The sequence below is a fragment of the Syngnathus scovelli genome, chromosome 11 (genome assembly GCF_024217435.2).
Source record: "Syngnathus scovelli strain Florida chromosome 11, RoL_Ssco_1.2, whole genome shotgun sequence".
Lineage (NCBI taxonomy): Eukaryota > Metazoa > Chordata > Actinopteri > Syngnathiformes > Syngnathidae > Syngnathus > Syngnathus scovelli.
Window position 1 is genome coordinate 12,101,048 of NC_090857.1, and position 18,597 is coordinate 12,119,644.

At 43.5% G+C, this 18,597-nt stretch overlaps 1 protein-coding gene across 2 annotated transcripts in view; it reads right to left on the bottom strand.

Moving 5' to 3' along the window:
* Positions 1-18,597, bottom strand: part of cacna2d2a (calcium channel, voltage-dependent, alpha 2/delta subunit 2a) — a 105,769-nt gene that overhangs the window by 17,330 nt on the left and 69,842 nt on the right. For both annotated transcript variants that reach the window (XM_049733437.2, XM_049733436.2), the window contains exons 7-11: positions 12,403-12,534; positions 12,132-12,189; positions 2,554-2,604; positions 1,653-1,752; positions 341-502 (exon numbers count right to left, since the gene is read on the bottom strand). In XM_049733437.2, the coding sequence (XP_049589394.1) occupies positions 341-502; positions 1,653-1,752; positions 2,554-2,604; positions 12,132-12,189; positions 12,403-12,534 (503 nt within the window). The remainder of the gene's footprint in view (positions 1-340; positions 503-1,652; positions 1,753-2,553; positions 2,605-12,131; positions 12,190-12,402; positions 12,535-18,597) is intronic.

The window sequence follows — 18,597 nt, forward strand, 5'->3', positions numbered from 1 at the left end:
TGTCTGCGGTAATATGCTTTTATGACTGCGGATAGGCCGCGCAGTGGACTAGTGAATGATTGTCAATATGTATCCTGTGACCGATTGGCAGTGAATCTAGGGTGGACCCCCGCTTCTCTCGTCCAATAGACAACTGGGAATGATTTCAACTCACCTGCAAACCAATGGCAAGCTCGACAATTTTTAAATGTCCAAACTGACTTTAAATTTAGAGTAGCATGCAAACATACAAACCATATTTACATTTTTTGTACATTGACGGGATTTTTTTTTTTAACAAATGTTTTTTTGTTGCACTGCTCGATTTGGAACAGTTGCATCCAATCCTTGTCACACTTACGTTGAGAAGCTGCTCAAAGGCAAACGTGAAGCCAGACTTATAGTCAGTGGTTCCTTTGGCTTGCATGTGCATGACGGCTTCCTTGAAGATTTTCTTGTTGCGCACGTTGGCTTGGACCAAAGTCCTAAAGCAGGGCACCACAGCGTCGGCCTCATCATTAAACTGCATGAGAGGAAAGAACACAAAGATAAGACCAAAACAGCATCTGTCGCTGTGCGCGAGTGTGTACGGCAACACGGCGGCAGACGTGGGTGTGTGCGCAGATGCAGGCTGCCCTGCGACTCTCAGGCTGGCAGTAAACGCTGGTAATTACAACTTTGCAAGCAAAGAACAGGTGCACCTCAACTCGTAACAAAACACCAAAGAGAAACTCAGCCAAGGTAATATAATGGGCCTCATCTCATCCAGACAATTATCCTTTAGCTGTATACATTTGTATGTGGAGTTCATATTTGGGCTAGTGAGTAAATTTGCACTTTTGGAACCAACAAAAAATGCTTTTTGTTGTACTCCAAAAAATATATGGCAATGACAAACGCAAGTTTTGCCGCTTTTTTTTGGTGTCAATTCAAGTCTGGTGGGGGGCGTGCCGCAGCCATCTAGCAGTTAATAAGTGGCCTCACTGGTGCAATACTATGTAAATCTATAGCTTAATGGCTCGTTTAAGCATCAGATTAACTACCTACAAAACCAAATAAAGTGATAAAGTTAATGTCTATTTTCAGCTCATTAAAAAGCTGTTCTTTTCTCACACAATACAACGACTGTATTTTTATATTTATTTCCTATATGTGATTGCATTTTTGTGTTGGTAAACAAGTCAATATTCCATAAGCCTTTACCTTCTTTGCAGATGGCAGGAATCAGAAGCCCCCCCCCCCCCCCCCCCCCCAGCAATATTATTATGCTCATTTTGTGCAGATTTGGCAGCATACAGTGGATAAATGCAGTGGATTATGGGGGATTACAGGCGGACGTGTCCAAACAGTCACTAAAAAGCAAGCCTATGTATACGTGTGAATCCTGCAATATAGGATAAATCTGAATACTCATCCTATGTGTTAGTCTGGATAGAAACTCTGGCAATGAGCATAGTGAAAGACTGGCGCCGTCCCGTATGGCAAAGTATTATATATAACAAGTGAAAGTGCGGAGCTTCCTCGGGGAGCAACATAAACTCCCAGCACGCAGCCTGCTTACTACGTCTTACTCGCCTCATTAACACCTGCTTAATGAACATGCCACATATTTTCTTAACGGTTGCCTCCTGTGAGCCGGCATTTGTGTGTTTTGTACGTGTGCGTCTACTGACTCTGGCTACGTTCACGTAGTCATCGTCCGAGAGTGTATCCAGCATCTTGATGACGGAGGTCTTCATCAGCTTGAGAGTGAGACCACTGACACTCCCACTCCTGCACAAAGGAAAACACTTTTAGAATAATAAAGAAAGGATTGATGGGTGTCATGATATGAACAATGTTATAAACATTACAGACAGGTTATAAACATGTTAAGACTATGATTACGAATAGAAACAGGAAAAACATTACAAATGGCCGTATTCCAAACAGTTATTAACATGTTATAAACTGATCATTAACATGTTATAAAAAAAATAAATACGCAGGATGCCCACACAATAACCAGGTCATACATCCATGAACATGAAATAAACAGGTTATAAACATATGACTGTCATCGTAACCTATTTATATCACATTACAAACAACATGATAAAACATCCATCCATCCATTGTCTGAACCGCTTAGTCCCCACGGGGGTCGCGGGCGTGCTGGAGCCTATCCCAGCCGTCATCGGGCAGTAGGCGGGGGACACCCTGAACCGGTTGCCAGCCAATCGCAGGGCACACAGAGACAAACAACCATTCGCACTCGCACTCACACCTAGGGACAATTTGGAGTGATCAATCGTGTTTTGTTAAAAATGAGTTTGTGTGATTGGTAACTAGCAGTGACTTTAGCGAGTAATAGGTTACCACTCACTATTATAATTTACTGCATTGTTACAGCAGCATTAGGTATTATGGTGTGTAATTTATGAATAACTTAGAAAGCATTTACAAATCGGTCTTAAGGGTATGCTTAATGTCAAGTGGCATCGCATTTGCTCACCCTTGAGGCTTTGCATGAACCAACAGGTGGCACTAGAGCCCTTTGTGCTTTCTATGAGACAAGGGCAAAGAGATACTCACACATCCACTATGATGACCATGTCCTTTGGAGAGGATGCGCCTTGAATGTACCTGTACAGAAGAAAAGTAAAGGACACAAAGGACCTGGCATTTAATTTGTTTCTGTAATCTTTGGGAAAAGGGAACGCGCAGGAAAAAAAAGAGTCAAAGTTGAAATAGACTGAGCCGCAATAATGCCAGTGACTGCGGCTGAGCCCACTTAAGCTAGAGAACAGTGAAAAAGGCTTATGTGCTGAGCAGACTTAATAGGTGGCGTATGCGGCGCCACTCAAACCAACACAGTTACGGTCCTTTACTCAATAACCAATACTATAGAAACAGTAGAGGGACATCAAAGGGTACAACAACAACATTTTCTAGTGACTAAGATATTTTATCGGCTTCTGGTTAAGTTTGGATGACTGAGTCTGAAAATGATATACATTTCTTTGAATTAGCTTTTTTTATTTTTTTAGATATTTATGGCAATTACATTTGATTATTGCTAATATTGTTTAATTCTCAGATTTATTTTATTGGTTTTTGAATTTGTTCTGCAGTGTGAGGGGGAGCATTGTTTTCCCCGCCATTTAACCCTGAACACACTTGCTGGTCCATGGGCCACAAACTCCCAAACTGGTCAGTATCCATTTTTCATCGGTCAAAATAGACTTGACAGAACGTGAGAACGGGTCTATCGAAAGTGGTGGGCTGGGAGGGAGTGTACCATGGTTAACTGTGGAATGAACCGTAGTGCACTTTTGAGCCTCCGGGATTTAGAGGTCCCGATTTTCCCATGGTGAATGGGAAAAAACAGATACTTCGATAGACCATGAGTGAATTTAGCAAGACATGCTAACCATACTGGAGCATACGTAAAAGTATAAAAGTTTAGACTGAAATGTACTTGAGTAGTAAAAAAATAAACCCCAAACTGCCAGTTGTATAAAAATACTCGTTGCGATATAACTTGTTGTTATTTGGTAGCTACAATAGCTAGCGCCACTGTTGAGATGACAAGAGTTTGGGCTGGAGGAGTTTGCAAGCTGCACTTAGTGACCGTCTTGGGCAGAGTAATCAGGGGCGCTCTTTTTCTGCTGATTATCAGCGTGGAGGGAAGCCAGACGCCCGCAGGGCCGTCGAGGCTCATTTCTCACGCTCAGCCAAGCTGATACGAGCCCCTCACCGGGCTTGGCCGCTGAAGCCCCCCCCCCCCACCCCCCACCCCCCCACCCCACCCCCCCCACGAGCCTCTCAAGACTCTGCTTACTGGCAGCCGGCACTCCAACCCGAGGCGAGAACTCCCTAACTGTTGTGGAGAGGCCAACCTGGGCCCACTTGGCTAAGAGGCTGTTTGGAAAGTCCGAGATGAATGTTGGCATCAGCACTACGGCCGAATAATTTCGCGACAAGACTGAATTGCAAATTGCAGTTCACTATGTACGCTAACATTTGCAAATATGGAAAGTACATCATACCATCCAAACATTAAAAGCTATTTTGTAATGTAAGAACACTTATGAGGCTGTCAGGAAGAACCAACCTTCAATTTTCTAAATTCCCATCAATTCCCGGGAAACGTAATTTTGCAAGCCTAGCATTGAGGTTCGTTAACTGAGTCACAGCAAAGATGGTCGAAACGTAAGCGTGTCGTAGGAGGGAGGCTGTGGGGATCGAGGCAGAATCCAATTATTTTCAATAATAAACGATGCCACATCAAAGGTAGAACTTCCGCGGCTCGGCATGACTGCGTGGTGCACGAAATCAGGTCTGGAACCAGCAGGCCCATCGGCATGCATGACTTTATCATTTTAATTAACCGAAATCTTAATTTAAAGAAAAGAAGGAAGCACGGTGAGGCTTCAATCACACAGCGGCGACGCGGCTTTTTTTTTTTGGGGGGGGGGGGGCTTGTATGACGGAAACGGTGGTGAGAACATGACCCTCGCCTCAGCCGCCTCGGGCTCTTGGGTGGGAGGCGCCCCAATCCGCAGATAGAGTGCCAATTGATGAAAAACAGAACGCCCGGTGGACCGACTGCAGGATTTCATTAACTTCTACAGTCAGTTCATCTCTCATTGAGCAGAAAGGACTTTTAATGGGAAGTTTTTTGAAAGGGCTAAATGTTAATTATAAGGCAATAGTCATTTGAGGTCATTGCTACCTGTGCCAAATGCTACGATATCACAGCAGACAACTGAATCACTAGGCCACGGCCCTTATAGGCACACGAATATTTTATTTTTTACATTAATAGCTTACAATACAGGTCTCATTTTTAGTTGCAATCAAATTTTCCGCAAATTTTATGAGAGTTTATTCTCAAGCATATTTGGTCTTTTGCTTTAGTTAGCCTCCCTGCTGCAACATGCTGAAGCTAAAAGATCATAAATGACAGTATGAAAGACACGGCCTCCAGATGTGTTGTTTCTGCATGAATTCCAGTTAGTAATTACCTCGCAGCTCCAGCCCACCGACGCCATTCTTTCCCTGTCATTACCCAGACTCTTGCGTGCCAAGACCAGGTGACAAGCAGATGGACCTGGCCGATGCTGAATTGAACTGAACCGAACCTCTTGGCCGTAGGCGGTCAGACGCCAGCGACCGGCCCGAGGCCTCGCTGTCTCGCTAAAAGTTACGAATCATTTAACAGGGAGCTGCTCGGCCATATCTGGAGAGGTAGTTTAATAATATCTGACATCTTTAATGGTTCTGTCTATTTACACCGTGAGTACCAGCTTCTTAAACCGGGTTGACACATACCGACAAATTTGAGTATTCCTCCCCTGTGATCAAAGTTCATCAAAGGCCTGATTCTCAGATGTCGCTGAAAGATTATCCTGACCGATTATCCCGTGGCGTGGGCGTGTTTGAAGTGATTTTTCATTCCAGCAATGCAAAAATGAAAATCTAACAAAGATCAAATGATAAACCAAGGCATCGAGCCAAGCTATTTCTTCTTACCAGTCAACTTCCAAGATCAGTTCCAATTGTGTGTTGTGATATTCCCAATAACAACATTTCGGCATCAGCCTTACAAATGATTGCATATGTGCATGTTTACAATCAAGATAAGAATTATTTTCCACTATAGCGGAACGAGGTAGCACTGCAAGTGAAAGGAGATTAAAAGCAGCGGCGTCCATAATGTATAAAAAAAAAAAGAAAAGAAAAAGCAATGAGCACAATCACATACTGTCAATTTTGAAGGTGTTTGGCCAAAGCGTCTCATTACAATTCATGATTTTTTTTTTTTAATCGCAGTGTGGTACTGTTCTAATCAATACATTAAGCGCTGCATAGTGGGGTTGTCGCTCTCATGGAAGATTGTGTTTACGCAGCCCAACCCATTCAGTAAAGCATTGAGCATTCCATTTAAATCGGGGGTAATTATTTGCTACTCACAATACGAGAATGTAAGACACAATTATATGTATGTCAATGTTTCTACGCCCGTGACTTGATAAGTGAGCGAGGGCAAAGTTCAAGTTGACTAAACTGAAAGTATTATGTACAAACATAATACGATGCTATGCTACGTCCCCGGGCATTAACCAGCAAAAAAAAAAAAAAGTAAAAAATCAAAGACTCTTCAAAATTAGCAAGTTACTACCAAAATGAACAAAAACAGACAATTATTATTTTTTAAATATGTAAATTTCTCCTGATAAAACCACACTTTTAAAGTATTCCTTAATGCCTGTTTCCAATCTTTTACGGTCAAGAAACTAAGAGACTAATCTCACTTGTGCAGTTCTCCAAAGAGGCTATTTATTTGTCACGCTCACTAAAATTTACACATAAAACAAAAGAGAATTAAACATGGGCTATTTAAGCATGAAAATGTTCAAACCAAACAACATTACGATGAAAATCTACTCGTTCAGCTAACATATAATGCAAATTGAAATAGACGGACTCCCAGAAATTAACACTCATGTTACGGTAATTAGAAACCCTCAAATAAACTTCTACTATGACCCCCAAGGAGCCACATTACATATTCGGTTTATTCCTGCTTGATAATTTTATTTATTTTTTATTTTTTTATTTCGGCAAGTGCACAACACATTTAATTTTTCCCCCCACTATGCTCACTGCAAACCTTATTTGTGGACCTTACTGGAGGCAGAGCAAGGAACGCGTGTCACAATTGTATAGATTTTAACATTAAATGTCAGGCTGGCGGCATTCACCTTCACGACAACAACACGTGATGTACTATACAAATATGTCGCGGCTTTTATAGAACATCGACTGTGTCCACTGGAATAATGTGCAAATTTGCTACGTGGCATGAACACGGATGTGTATGCTATATGCGTGCAGTCTAATCACGTGGCAATGGGAGAAGAGAATTACGATAACACAGTAAGACTACTTTCCAATGGCTGTGTGTCTAAGTCTGTGTGTGTGTTTGCATGGATTTGTGCTGTGCTGATGGGCTTATTATTTTATGGACTGCTGCACTTTTAGTGCTCCTGTGGATGTGGCAGGCGAATAAAGATTGAATTAAGATAAAAATATAGGAGGACGGCGCCTGCAGGAGAAAAGATGTTGTCTGTCGTTTATTTCTCACACTTTGCGTTGATGACTAAGAGTGTTTGTGGACATATTTACATGTTTTTATTTTGGGAATGATGAATCAGGGGCAGTAGAGAATTTGGGGCTTTCACACGTGCATTGAGACACATTGAGGGCATCAACAATGAGTTAGTTAGTAAAGGTATGATCGGATTTCTCTGCAAGATTACCCTCATTGATTATCCCGCATGGTGTGTTTAGGGTGATTCAGTCAGGCCTAAAATTGTATAGTTGTAGAATTTTTGAAAGCATTTTTCCTCCCTTGAAGTTAAAGTCAGCAAAGGTCAATTTGTGGGATGTCTCAAAATGATTGTGTGTGGCATGTGGCACTTGTTTGTAATGTGTTTGCCACTATTATATTTGTGTAACCGGTGGTGTTTTACTTTTACAGTGTCAACATGGGAGAGCAAAATACCAACATTCGCTTTGTGTGCAAACACTAAAGCAGGTTATTCATTTTAGAGATTTTTTTTCCTCAAGTGTATAAATTCCCCTACTGCTTGAAATGCTAGTATAGCAGACACACAGTAAGGTGCATCATCCCATTTAAAGGAAGGTGATCCAATGCAAGGTTTTATAAAACGTCACTGTTGATTGACAAGGTCAGATGTATTTATTTAGCGTTACAGTACGTACATGTAATATTATAGTCGTGCACTGCCCGACATGGGGTCAGCAGAGTGGCAGTTAAGAGAACAGTTAGAGACCGTAATCACACAAGCACGGCCTGACATGGGGTGACATTCGCTCAGCATTGCTGGGTTGCTAGGCAACAGGGAATAGTGATCATCAAAGGTGAACCTATCTTGAGAGAAATAATAACAGAGAACCAAAGGAAAGGCAGCACTTTAAGGAAGTGGTTAGCACGCCGGCCTCAGTTCTTGCTTGGAATCTTTGGTCAAGCCTTTTGCATGTTCTCCAGCCTTTTCTCAAAATCAAAATTCATATTCAATTTTAATCAGACGTATTGAAGTCTCTAAATTGTTGAATGTGAATGCAAATGGTTGTCCATATGTGCTCCGTGATTGACTGGCGACTACTCTAGGGTGCAAGCAACCAGCTCACCTGCAACTCTAGTCAAGGTAATAGCAGAAAACCAGAGGAGGTGGACGAAAGCAAGGGTACAGGTTGCTGACAAGGTGTTCCGCACTTCCCTCACCTTGTCAGCAACACCTATCCCTCCCTTCCTCCCTCTTCATCTGGTTTCAGGTCGTGTTTCTCCCCCTGTCGTGCTGTCAAAAGTGCTGTCGCAGAACACGACATGCTGACAGATCACACAGTAGTCTTGTTTTGGGTTTTTTCCACTTGTTCACTGATGTAAAGCTTTGTTTGGAACACTGCGTTTTAGCACAGGGGAGACTTTCTCACAGAGCTGATTACAATGGAATTGGAATTTGTTTTAATCTATACCAGGGGTGTCAAATTTATTTTTGGTACGGGCCGCATCGTTTCCTTCGGAGGGCCATTAAAATTGTCAACCCAAATAAATGTATGAACGTGCCATCTTAGTTATTGTATCGGCTACACAACAAACTGATGAATAACTAGTTTTCAAAATAGAGACCAATATATTTGTTTTCAAATATTTAAAACATGAATGATAATAAAAACTACTAGCAATATCTACTTTTTTAAAGTAAAAGCAATGTTATTTTAGTATTGACATATGAATTCGATACACAATTTTTCTTCGTGGGCCACATAAAATGATACTGCGGGCCGTATCTGGCTCCGGGCCTTGAGTTTGACAACTGTGATTTATACTGTATTATATAGTTTTTGGGGAGGGTTAGTTCTATGCAAACTCAGTGATCTCCTGTTTGTTTGACCCCAAACAGCCACTCAAGCTGAGACGAGGCGGAAAAGGAGGTCAGGTGCAATCAACATTGCTGTCACTGTTGTGTCCACTTCACTCCGGCCAGTAACCAGGCAACAAGGCAGTGCGCCCGCCGCAAAGTCGATGTGACAGTGTCAGGTGGATTGAGCTTCGTGGACTGGAAGATGCCATGCGGCCCGCCGCACCACCTTGTGCCATAACGTAAACCAGCTGAGTACCACAAAGAAAACAGTTTGCCGCTTTAGAAGCTAAAACTTCTCTGTTATGTGCCGTTGTTTTTATTAACAGGAGACAATGTGTTCTATATCATCGCTGAGTGAGACAACGACAGGTCAGGACAACACTGAATAAAAGTTGTCAACCATAAGTCACTATTAATGCCAAGGACTTTTCATTTATTATTATTATTTTTTAGTTACTTGTTTGATATGTGCCTGCAGTGAGTTAAGAACTCAATAGAGGAAGATGGATGAGATAAGCTGTAAATAAATAAATAAATAAATAAATAAATAAATAAATAAATAAATAAATAAATGATACCAAATAAAATGATAAGATGAAATACTGTATTTGCCGGTGTATAAGTCGACTCGGTGTATAGGTCGACCCCCTAAAATTCGACGGAAATTTACGATTTTATGATATATCCTTTGTATAAATCGAGCTCAATTGTTGCATTATATTAAACTACAAAATTCAATATGCGAAATTTATTGACGAAATGTGTTCAAATTCCGGGAGGCCATGCGCATGCGGCTGTTTATAAGCACCGCGGAGGAGATCGCGGAGCCTCATTCGACTTCCAGCGGCCGGCGAGCTCGCGCACGCCGCCCGGCACCACCGGGAGGCCGGAAATAGCTCCAAGCCGAGCGGATCGGCACTTTATAAGCACCGTGGAGGAGATCGCGGAGCCTCATTCGACTTCCAGCGGCCAGCGCACTCGCGCACGCCGCCCGGCACCACCGGGAGGCCGTGCACACGCGCCAAGTGGCCGGAAATAGCTCCCGCCGAGCGGACCGGCTCTTTATTTTTTCAAAGTCAAAGTCAAAGTCAGCTTTATTGTCAATTTCTCCACATGCCAAAGACACACAAAGAAACAGAAATTTCGTTCCCCCCTATCCCACGGTGACAAGACATGGTTCACAACAGACAAACAAGTAAACAAGTATAACAAAAGCGTGCTGAATAAATAATGAATAAATAACACAACAATAAATAAATAAATAAGAGGAGCAGAAAAAAAAAGGAGCAAGTGCGCGTACAGCAGACATTCCCGAAAATAGCGCAACAGTGCCGCACGCTACGCAGAAGGGGGTAGCGAGTTCAGGGCCCTAACAGCCTGGAGAAAGAAGCTGTTGGCGAGTCTGGTGGTGCGGGAGCGCAGGCTCCTGTACCTCTTCCCAGAGGGCAGAAGGTCAAACAAAGAGTGAGCCGGGTGACTCACATCTCTGGCAATCGAGGTTGCCTTGCGGGCGAGATGGGAGGTGTAAATGTCCTTCAGGGAGGGGAGCGAAGCACCAATAATGTTAATTATAATAATAATAAGCAATAATAATAATAAGCACCGCGGAGGAGATCGCAGAGCCTCATTCGACTTCCAGTAGCTGGCGAGCTCGCGCACGCCGCCCGGCACATCCGGGAGGCCATGCGCACGCGCCAAGTGGCCGGGAATACCTCCCGCGGAGCGGATCGGCTGTTTATCAGCACCGCGGAGGAGATTGCGGAGCCTCATTCGACTTCCAGCAGCCGGCGAGCTCGCGCACGCCGCCCGGCACAGCCGGGAGGCCGTGCACACGCGCCGGGTGGCCGAAAATAGCTCCGGCCGAGCGGATCGGCACTTTATAAGCACCGCGGATGAAATCGCGGAACCTCATTCGACTTCCAGCGGGCCGCGCACTCGCGCACGCCGCCCGGTTCAAATTTTCTAAGTGCCAACGGCTCTTGCGCCATAAAGAGTCCGCCTCGGCTGGTTCCCCATGTCGGCCAGAACAAGTCAAAATTCGGCCTCTTCCCCTGGAAGTCCGGCCAAGTTTGGCGAATATTTTCTAAGTGCCAACGACTCAACCGCCGTAAAGTGTCCGCCTCGGCTGGTTCCCCATGTCGGCCACCACATGTGAAAATTCGGCCTCTTCCCCTGGAAGTCTGGCCAAGTTTGGCAAATATTTTCAAAGTGCGAACGACTCAACCGCCGTAAAGTGTCCGCCTCGGCTGGTTCCCCGTGTCGGCCACCACAAGTGAAAATTCGGCCTCTTCCCCTGGAAGTCCGGCCAAGTTTGGCGAATATTTTCTAAGTGCCAACGACTCAACCGCCGTAAAGTGTCCGCCTCGGCTGGTTCCTCCGGTCGGCCAGAACAAGTGAAAATTCGGCCTCTTCCCCTGGAAGTCTGGCCAAGTTTGGCGAATATTTTCTAAGTGCCAACGACATTCATTTATACATGGCGATTGAATGCTTACGTACCGGTAGTTATTGTCGTTGCTTGACGCGCGATGACTCGCACATTCGCTCAATACCCAGTACTTCCCCCTAGCAGTCATCGTCGCTGCCTGGCTTTCGATGTCCGTTATTGAGGTGAGAATATTTGACATTGTTGCTGAGGATGCGTGTTAATGCGACGAACGCTTTATAATGATTCAGTTTCTCGCTGTTTGATGAGCCTGACGGACGCACACCCACGCACAATGAGATGCATGAGAAACAGCCTTGGTTACCATCACATTTGAAGCGATGAATACGAAGTTAAATTTTATGACTCGGTGTATAAGTCGAGGTCGATTTTTTTCGGTCGATTTTGGATCGAAAAAGGTCGACCAATACACCGGCAAATACGGTAATAAAAAATAAAACTCGTACAAAATAAAAGACAAGTTAAAATCTTAAATATATAAAATAAAATAATATAAATGTAAAAATGTAATATAAAATAAAAGTAGTTGACAAATATAATACAAAATTAAACAAACAAAGACATGGAATGAAATACAAAATAAAATAAAGATCAAGTGTATTTTAAAGCATGCATCATATACACAATCATATTGGACCAAGTGGCTGGTCACACCTATAAACTCACTTACTGTTCTGTACGCATCTCAATGTTGTTTAAAATGCCTACTTGTTTTCAAGAATTGGCCACGTGTTGACAAAAGACACCGGAAAGCCCATAAAGACACCACTTACCATGGCCTGCGGCGCACGTCGTAGAGGTCAATCTTGTTGGGAGCTCTCCATGGCGTGGCTGAAAAATAAAACGGATGTTGTCCGCTGCACTGTAGGATATTTCACCTCAGATTACATCAAAGTCATAATTTCATTCCCCCTATCCAGTTACCAGTAGTGCCATCTGATAAGAAATTGCTCTGCTGAGGAGTCCGGCGGTCAATTTAAACGTTATCGGGCACTGAGTTATAGGGGCGTACTGCTCTGTTGCTTCACCATCGCCGCCACTTACCTGGATAGTAGCGTGTCACGCCCGTGGCACTGCCAAACACCTGCCAGCGGAGGGAGCTGTCATCTCGACGGTTCTCGATGAAAACACGCTCCAGCGCCTGCGTCCAGTTCAACTCGTTTAGGATCACCGGAGCTGAGGACACGACACCATGACATTGCTTGTAAGACTCAATTTAGTAAACAATGAAATTAAAAGAACATTACAATCTTGATTGTATGAATAGAGAGAAACTTCAAGTTGTCTGTGCATATTCATAAATACATAGGTAAATAGTTCTCATTTTATAGACTCGCAAAGATTCTAGAACGACCTTGGCGGCCGCATACGTAAGCGCACAAGGTGACGATGGCCATCTCGCAGGACATCAGTCTAATCTGGCTGACCTCCGAACGGTCGCCGAGGAGAAATACGAGATTACCTTGGAAGAGGTCGAATGTCACTGGAAGCGTGTGTGTGTGTGTGTGTGTGTGTGTGTGTGTGTGTGTTTGCACACTTGTTGGGGGGGGCATGCCATCTCTGCATTTACTTCGAGTGGGTGAGTATGATTTAAAGGATAAGGTTTTAGCGGCTTAATAGCATCACATCCAAATCATGAGGTCAGATATATTGCATCTTCTTCTCTCACACACACACACACACACACACAATGAAGAGCTTTACTGTGCGCAGTTACCATTAAGTTCAATGGCGAATGCAATCGGGTTTTAATGGGTACCTGATTAAAACGGAAACTGGCTCGGCCGATGAAATAAGTCACTCAAATCAGTTTTAGTTGCAAGGCACATGAACCCAAAAGCTCCAATTTGGCTCAGCCGTGATCATTAGCAGCTTCTTCGACGCTTTTCCATTACGGCTCACTCTTTGGCAAGCTACTCAAGATAACTTTAGTCACTGTAGAAAGATGTAGCAAGAGGATTTACAGCCTTGGCATAAGTGAGCTTGATCAATTGCAGGTGATATATGTGCATCTGAATTTTCCTTTAAAATTCTCTGAAGAACACATTTTACATCCAAGCCACACCAGTGAAAAGATTTCACTCATGCTTATTTCCAGGAGATCAGAAAGCTGAAGCTCACGTTTCAATTTCACCTGGTCCACGCATTTCTCAGGCAGCGGTCAGCCAGTCATCTGATTAACACGTGTAAAAGTATTATCCTTTAAGCAGCAGTTATCACAGCCTGCGTGCTGTCAAGTCCCAGCTGGTCTCTTATCTAAAGAGAGCCACAGAGTCTGAAATGATAGCCGTCCCACACTGGCCAAGGGCAAAGAGACATCCCACCATTGCTGTTTAAACTACGTTGACTTATAGCATTACAGATGTGATGTCTTCCATATTCGGCCTGTGGGACATTTATAAATAAAATAAATAAATAAATACAATAAAATAATAAAATAAAAAGTAAAGAAAAATATATATTATATAACATTACAGAATATTATACGAAACTGTATTGCATTATGTAATTAAATTAAGTGAAATAGAATAATTTAGAATAATTTTTATTCACTTGACTGAATAGAAATGAACGGTTCCAATGAAACCACCTGGAAAATGTTCTTCTAGCAAGGATGCTGTTTGTGTGCTCTTCCAGTCAGGTTGTGGTCAGCTCATGTTTCTGTCTCAAAAACACACACCGAGGTGACTGTTTATCTTCTGGCTAAAATAGGTCACATTGTATGCCGCTATGAGCTACCTTTGCTGTCAGTCCACACACATAAAGACCCTGCAGGAGGCTGCTTCAGGAAAAACAGGGCGAGCCGGAGATCTGACAACGCAGTAAGCTAATTCTCTTTGATTTATTCAGCCAGGATATGCCCTGACTTCTCTGGACAGTTGATAAAAAGACAAATTCCCCACCTGGAGGGTGAATTGCACGTTCACCCAGGCACACATGAAGTGCGCCGCCCCCTCCTGCCACGTGTGCTATCTTTAAAAGGTAATTCATCAGCGTAGCGCTCCCCTGACGTTTGGAGCACCCTTGGCTTTGCCCCCTTTTATGCGGCACCACGCCACAAAAGCGTTAAGCGAACGGGATTTATGGAGCGTCTCCGCTTGAGATCGTTCTTCAACACCTCTCGTCGCCTTCCTTCCCGTGACCGCCACCCCCTTCCTTCCTTCTTATACACATTATTCACACCGATATATCTGAGATAAAGAGCCATCCAAACAGATATGCGCCTTATGCTCCGTATTAATATAACATCACACAAATAGCTGCATGAATCTGCTGTATTCACAGAGCACGGCGTGGTGTAATATATCAAGAGAGCTGCACACACAAAGTGGGCCCTGCTCACAAATCCATAACGGTAATGGAGCTAAAGCTATTAGCCCAGTCACTAAGGAAGAGTCGGGGCCATTAGCCGCTGTAGTAGTTTACATGTGTAGACAGCTCTGTGTTGTTTACGTTGGTTCACGTGGACATGGAGACGGCTTAATTTCAACCTCACGATAAATATTTCTGTCGACTCCCCCCCCCCTCAGCGGATTGCTTAAAAACAAAGCCGGCAGTCAAATGGCTGTAATTACGGCAAATACGCAAAAACACAGGGAATGAATAAATGTCAGCAGCCAACCACAATCAAGTCATTGTTGACTCATGTTGATGGATATCTTAAAGAAGACACGTTATGCACTTTCTTTCACCATTTAAGAAACACTTTCCAGTTTTTTTCTAATATTCTTTCCACAAAATACCAGAGGGATCAATAATTATAGCATACTTGCACCAATTTTGATGAGCTGCTGAAGCTCCGTGGGACTTCCAGTAAAGATTGATAGTTTTGAGAATCAATAATGAATAGTTGACAGGACATAATCCCTAAACTATGTTCCACTGTGTATAAAAAGTCCTCAAAGAACTGAGTGAGAGCTTGAGACTGCACGCGTTTCTTCTCCTTGTCAGAAACCAAAGCTGCAGTGCTTTTAGCTTCTCATTAATATGTCACGGAGGAAAACAGGGTTTCAAGATACTAATCTCACGGGAGGATATGTTTACTTAATTTGCCACACACCTCCCAGTAATTCCTCCAATTAAAAAAAAAAAAAAGAAGCACAAATAACAAAGTGCCAGTTGTGAGCCGGTTAAGTGAAGTTTGCCGTTTTAATTAGTGTGCAGGTAAACGATAGTGCCCCTTCAATGGCCACAGCTGCAGTGGTGGATGAGAAGACTTTTTGCTCACCTCTATTTGGTTTCAAACGTATTTTCTTTACCCGTCTACTTCCATCACCCCCCTACAACGTAGGTTTAATTCTGGTTTGATGCTAAGAGGGCTTGAGTTGTATCTCCAGCGAGGCGTGAGCAGCATGACAGGGGAGGAGGTTTCCTCCAGAGCCAGAGGAACCCGCGGCGTGCCAAACAAATATACGCTGCCAGCCAGCACACTAACTCGTCTCATTATCGTGTTTCTTTTTTCAGAAACAATGCTGATGTGCATGAAAAAAACAAACATATTTTTGTCTCCTGAGAGACATTGCGGTCGACTCATGTGACAACTCGTACATTTTTTTTCCCCCCCAAGCTAATCAAGCACCACTTTGATTCTCCGCTGAGAGCTGTGACTATTTATTGTCATATAAAACATTCTTGGAGTCAGGCACTATCAGCACTGTACATACAAACGTCAGCTGGGACAGGGTCCTGTTAATCCTATGTATGAGGAAATGTATTGTTTTATTGTATTTCATGTTTTAAATAATGTAAAAGGCATTTTTATTAATCTCGTGATTATTTCATGTACCACTTATCACTTTGAGACTCACTTCACTAGATGCTGTGATAGCGAAGAACATCAGCGCTATTCAATTACGAGACACTAAGAAGTGATTGGAGGCCATGCCTTTTATCGAAACAATTTCAATATTTGGAGTGTTTGGGAGGAGAAAAAAGCTCAAGCACCCAATCGAGTTTTGGCTGCAATTGCAGTAAGATCGAGCCGAAGAATAATAAGAGATATTTTTTTTTTGCACATTAACATTAGCTTCGGTGATTGTTCTTTTGCATTTACAAACTGATTATGTTGAAGATGATATTAGGAGCGCGCTTGTCTGTAGTCGTTTCCAGGCCGCGTCTGTACCAATCACACGGGGCAAATAAAAGCCATTTCTTGCATTTGCACTTATCTATCGTCGTTGCGTCCACTCGGTCGTAAGCAAACAAGACGAGAAGGAAATTATGAATGTTTGACCCGAGCTAATTAGAAAGTTTGCAGGCTCGGCAGCGGGAATGGGCGGCGGGATAATGAATCATAAAATGGTTCATTACTGCGCTCAGGGAACACGCTCCATCTCAATAAATGGACACAGGGCCTGGCAGACAAATCAAACCAGGACGCGTACGCCGCCTCATTTAGCTTCTGGAAGGATCACAATGAAAGAAAAGGGAGAGGGGGGGAGAAATTCCCTTGCTCTAAATGGTTTCTATTATTGAAGTGTCTCATCGGTTTCACTCTCTCTCACTTCAATTTCTTCTATCTTTTCCTCAATCACTCCTTCCCTCGCTCTCCCAGTCCACCGTCACACTCAGCCGTTTGCCTGCGACCTGTAATTTATACTGTTGTGTTCAGTCCATTTACACACTGCATTAGTAATATGTGCTAACTTAATAGACCAATTGACCACTTTGCTTAACATCTTGACTTTTAATTTTTTTTTTTAAATTAGGTAAAATAATATATATATAGGGCGGCTCGGTGGCGCACTGGGTAGCACGTCCGCCTCACAGTTAGGAGGGTGCGGGTTCGATTCCACCTCCGGCCCTCCCTGTGTGGAGTTTGCATGTTCTCCCCGGGCCCGCGTGGGTTTTCTCCGGGCACTCCGGTTTCCTCCCACATTCCAAAAACATGCTTGGTAGGCCGATTGAAGACTCCAAATTGTCCCTAGGTGTGAGTGTGAGTGCGATTGGTTGTCTGTCTCTGTGTGCCCTGCAATTGGCTGGCAACCAATTCAGGGTGTCCCCCGCCTACTGCCCGATGACGGCTGGGATAGGCTCCAGCACGCCCGCGACCCCCGTGGGGACTAAGCGGTTCAGAAAATGGATGGATGGATATATATATATATTTTTTTTTTGCTTCAGTGTGCATTTTCTTGGGTTTTAAAATTCTTGCCAATGAGGTTTTATCAATAAACAAGGATCATATATCTTTTGTTCTAATTGTGGTTGTAAGTAAACTGGAGCCTGATTTTGGGCTAATTGTCAGCCACATGAAAACGAACAACAAAATCGCATCAAATCAAGTTGCCATTTTTGCATTTTAATCCAGATTCTAAAATCCCAAAGTGGTTACACATTTTGACCTCTTGTTTTGTTAGAACTTTTTTGAAAAGCCTTTTTGTTTACCCCCATGATTATTTCAGTCCTAAAATCACCTAAACTCAAGCACAACTCTTCATAATGGACAGCCCGTACCCTGTTCTCCAATTAACAATCGCAGCCCAGCAGAAGGCCCCAACGGAAGGAAAGCAAACTACACTCACGGTAAACAATTTTTTTTTAAAGCCTCCTCCCTCAAAGCAGAAGCTAAACACCAATTCCATGCGCTGCAGCGCTCCAGTCCTGAAGTCACTAGCAGGCTCAATCATAAGGCCTTTATTCTCTGACTCATATCTTCAGTCGGCGGAAGCGGAGCTGCCACAAAATGGCTGCGGGAACAATGTGTAGGTCTGATTGCTCTATTGTGAGTTAGCCGCGGCCTCTGACATCCCCCCCTCCAATCACCGCCTGCACAGCGACTGTCTCTTTCTGACAAGATGTGTCTGGAGACACAGCTGGGGGGGCATTGTTACAGACAGGTGTGCTACGTTCCTGTTTCACAAAGATGGCAACGACCCGAACAAAAGCCAAACGACAGGAAGAAAATGACTGTCAGTCTGCATGTTCTTTGACTTTTTTCTGAGTGATAAAAAAAAAATGTCGAAAGTTGATGACAGACAGGTTGCCATTTGTCCATTTGGCAGCTGCATAAAAAGGTAAGGGCATCATGGTGACAGGGAGGGGAGCCCTTGTCTATGCAGAGCAGGTGTGAGTGACAATATGTCACGTTCAATCATGTTAGGATGCAGAAAGGGCAGTAGGCTAAAGCTTAGCTAACATATTCCATGAGGAGTGAAGAGCCATTTTAAAATGTAGATGTCCGTCGCTGTATCCGGCCCGTGCTTACGACAGCATTCATTCAACAATGCAAGCGTTTCCCGC